The following is a 4,410-nucleotide window of genomic DNA, read 5'->3' as shown; positions in this document are numbered from 1 at the left end:
AAGAGAAGAGAAGAGAAGAGAAGAGAAGAGAAGAGAAGAGAAGAGAAGAAAAGAGGGCCCAGGACAGATCCCTAGGAAAATACCCAAGTAGCAATAATATCAGAAGAGCATGGCACTCCTAAAGGCAAAGGAACACAGGAAATCTAGGATGAGGGGAAAAAGGATGGTTAGTCAAGTGATAAATGCTAAGAGCGAGGCCAATGAGGAAGATGACAGAAAAAAGATCAATGGGTATGGCAATTAGGAGGTCACTGATGATCTCTGATAAAGGCTTCAGTAAAGTAGGGGGGGCAAAGGTCCTGTTATAAGGGTGTGAGGGAAGGATGGGAGGAATGGAATAAAGACAACTTTTTCAAGAAGTTTGTCTATGCTTTTCCCAATAAATAAATGGCAAAAGGATATGAATATGCAAGTTTCCAAGGGAAAAAAATAAAAAAACAACAGTAGTATGAAAATAATACTATAAATCATTGAGAGGAATACAAATGAAAACAAATGAGGTTTCACTTTGTACTTATCAGATTGGCAAAGATGGCAAAAAGGAAAATGGCCCTTTTGAGGAGGCTGCAGGAAGACAGGAACAATGGTACCCAGTTGGTGGAACTGTAAATTGGTTTCACCATTCTGGAAAGCAATTCAGAACTATGTTCACTAGATCTTTACCCTAAAGAGATCAAAGAGATAGGAAAAGAATCTATATGCACACACACGTTTATAGCATCTCTTTACTGCACTAATCTCTACTTGCTAGATTTTTGAGGTTCCAAATGCTGGATCCTCAGGGCACTTTCTAGCATCTTAAGACAAAGAGCTAGATACCTCAGAGGTCCTGAGCCTGCACTGTGGTACTAAGCTCCTTAGTACTACTGGCTGTTACCTCCCTAGGGCTTCCAAGATCCTTTGTGGGGAAGTTCTGATCACCTGGGGCTTTCTCAGAGGAGTCTTGGTACCTCTGGACACAGTCTTCTTGGACTTGGACAGCTGATGGGCAGCCCCTCAATTTCCAATTCTTTGCCACTGCAAGAAGCTGCTATAAATATTTTTGTACATGTGAGTCCTTTCCTCATTTTTATGATCTCTTTGGAATACAGCCCTAGAAGTATTATTGCTGGGTCAAAGATTAGGTATGCACAGCTTTATAGCCTTTTGGGCATAGTTCCATATCTAGCCCTAATTTCTTTCCCTAGCTGAGTTCTATATCACCAACTGCCTTTTGGGTATCTCAAATTAGATGTTCCCTAGACATCTGAAACTCAATATGTACAAAACAGAACTTATTATGCGTCCCCCTTCCAAAAAAAAAACAACAAAAAACCCCAAACCTCTTCCCTTCCATACCTCCCTATTACTGTTACTTGGACACACACTTTATGGCCCTGGTTGTGCTGGTACCTTCTCTGCCGCAGAAATCCCCTTTCTTACTGCCCATGGGCTCCTGGCTCAAAATTTTGCCATCCTGGAGTGGAAGAAGTCACTTCTAGTAGTTTCTCATCAGACAGATTTCCTAATCATTATACTAAAGTTTGGCGGGAGTAGGGAGGTGAGAACTTGGCAGTTTGCCTCCGGCTCAGGAAGCTATTTTGCCAGGAATTCTCTGCTGAGCTTTTAAAGCCTTCCGTGACCCGGCCCTTGCCTACCTTTCCACCCTTTCATCCATTCCTCCCCTCCCTGCACTAGCACTACAGTCAAGCCACAATGACCTTGCTATTCATCACTAATGACACCCCATGTCCAGCTGGGGGACTTTGCACAGACTTTTGCCCATGCCTGGAATGCACTCCCACCTCACCTGTGAGAATCCCTTTTTTCCTTCAAAACACTGTTCCCAGATGCTGGGATTCTCCCAACTGCTAGGACCCTCCTACCACCCCAAATCATCTTGTAGTTATCTTGCATGTACTCTACTCAGATACATGTCTCCCTTGACAGAAGCTTCTTAAGGGCTGGGGCCATTTTATTTTTGTTTATGTATATTCAGCGCCTGATACATAGGAGAAGTCTAGTAAGTCATTTATGTATATGTCCCCAACAACAGATTTACCAAATATTCGCTTCATGTAAGAATGTGAAAATCCTTTGGATGTGGCCTATAGAAGAATCTGCTTTGCTTGATATATATTTGTTAATATTTGTATACATTTGTTAAGAGTTTTGTTTTTCTTTTTTCTTTCACAGAGGAAGCTTGGGAGAGAAAATAAATGCTTTTTAATTTTTTTTAAATGTATCTTAAAAAAAGAATTTGAAAGTTCAAGTTATAGTCTCATTTTATGGTGTCTAACAGTCAATCTATGCTCTTTAAGTTATTACTGAGACACTCCTTCCCCCAAAATTAGACTTAAAACTAAAAAGAAGCAGATTTTACAAATTTAACATTTATAAAAATGTATGACTGAAATGCCAATAAACAGCTAACTTGATCCTCATAACAACCCTGGGAGGTAGGTGCTATACTTAGCCCATTTTACAGATGAGGAAATAGGAAAAGAGAGGTTAGTGACTTTCCCAGGGTCACATAACTAGTAAACATTTGAAGCTAAATTTGAACTCAGGTCATCCAGTCATCAAGCCTACCACTCTAGCCACTGTGTTGCCCAGTTCCTCATCTTTACACAGTGCTTTCTAGTTCACAGTGTTTTTCTCAGAATCACTCTTGAACTTTAAGGGTCTTAGAGATGGTTACATTTCATGTGAGTAATAAAGCTGGGACTCAATGCTAGGCTTAAAGATGATGAATTTGTTTGGGTCAGGGTCTATGCTGTTTTTCATATTAATATCCCTAAAGCCTATGTTGAATCAAACTGTTATTTCCAATCCAACCCCTTGGCACCATACCATGCTGCCTCTCTCAAGAAAAGATTAAAATGTAATTTTCATCTCTAAGAGCATCCCTTATGCTTTTATGGAGCCCTCACTCTATATTCCTTCCTACATTAGCTGTCCCTTCTACAAGATCATAAAGGAGTACAATTATCATAGGAAAAAACAAAATCTTTTTAGAAAACTTCTAAGGTAGCTGATAACCAACTGAACAGTTTGCTGGCAAACACATCTAACTAATAACCTATGTCCTATAAAGACTAGCAGCGCAAAACAAACTGGAATTCAATTTTGGGTGAGAAAATAAAGCATTAAAGATATTCCAAAGATCTTGAAATACCTAATAATAACAATAGTAATGACCACAACAACAATAAAAACTAATGTTTATAACGTGTTTTAAGGTTGCAAAATGCTTTATACACTTCATCCTCCCAACAACCTTATAAGGTAGCAATTGTTTGTCATCTCCATTTTATAGATTAGGAAATTTAGCCTGAGAGAGAGTAGGTGATTTGTCTAGGGTCACACACGTAGCACAGGTGTGAGGCAGGATATGAATTCAGACTTTATTGATTTCAGGTCTATCACCCGAACCACAAAACCAAGCTGTCTCTCTAAATAACAAAAATTAAAAGCTAATAGATATAAGATTCAATAAACAATAAAAGTTTAAGTATTTATGGTTTGTTGTTGTTGTTTTTTTCTTTGTAAAAGAACAATTCTTACTGTACTACAAGCTGCTGGCACACAGATCCATTATCAGTGATGAGTTCATTCAGTTTTAATTCCAGATGAACTTTACCCTGAAATAAACAAAAAGTACATTTATTAGTCTTCCTTTAATGACAAAACATAAAAACATGTCACATAAAAATAACATGCGAGTACAGTTTTAAGTAGTAACCAAGTTATATGAGTAGTCTATACTATTCTACTATTTTAAAGACTTTAACTTATCAACTTAAATGATGATGCTAATACAGATGAACCAGTATGACTCTAATGGCTCAGTTGCCCTAGATGAGAAATAAAATAATACATATTTGAGGGTAAAATAATTTTAAATAAAAGCTAAAAGTAACAATATTAGTATAACAGAATAAAATACTAGTATAAACAGAATAACAGGAGAGATACCTTCCCTTCCAAATGCTAATATCACTAAGCTAGAAAAAAAAGAAATCAATTCTAAAACCAATATAAAATTAAAGCCAAGTTAAATAAACAATAAGGTCTAAAAGTTTTTTTGTTGCTTGCTTATACCAATCAACATTCATTGAACCACTATGCAGAAGACACTGTGGGTAATATATAAAATGAGCAGACCTAACCTGTCTCAAGCAGCTTACAATCTAGTTGGAGAATCAAAATGCATAGCTAGGAATCAAGAATTTGCAGGGGTGAGGCAGTGTTAATACCAGGGAGATGTCTATATTGAAAAGTAAAAAACAAAATTAAATGCAAATACTAAGTAGATAAATGATTTTAAAAAAACAGATGAGTGCAAATTACATGTCATAAGAAATTTGGTTTGCCAAATTGTATATGAACAATGATTTCTGTGGTTTTATTAAGGAAAAAAAAAAGGAG

At 37.1% G+C, this 4,410-nt stretch overlaps 1 protein-coding gene across 2 annotated transcripts in view; it reads right to left on the bottom strand.

Annotated features, from left to right (window-relative positions):
* The window catches only part of RASA2 (RAS p21 protein activator 2), a 152,386-nt gene that overhangs the window by 68,798 nt on the left and 79,178 nt on the right, over positions 1 to 4,410 (bottom strand). For both annotated transcript variants that reach the window (XM_027876020.1, XM_027876021.1), the window contains exon 5: positions 3,547 to 3,623. In XM_027876020.1, coding sequence (XP_027731821.1) covers positions 3,547 to 3,623 — 77 coding nt within the window. The remainder of the gene's footprint in view (positions 1 to 3,546; positions 3,624 to 4,410) is intronic.

This window comes from Vombatus ursinus, unplaced genomic scaffold (genome assembly GCF_900497805.2).
Source record: "Vombatus ursinus unplaced genomic scaffold, bare-nosed wombat genome assembly UNPS02014810.1, whole genome shotgun sequence".
NCBI classification, from domain to species: domain Eukaryota; kingdom Metazoa; phylum Chordata; class Mammalia; order Diprotodontia; family Vombatidae; genus Vombatus; species Vombatus ursinus.
This window is presented reverse-complemented; position numbering and strand designations above follow the sequence as displayed.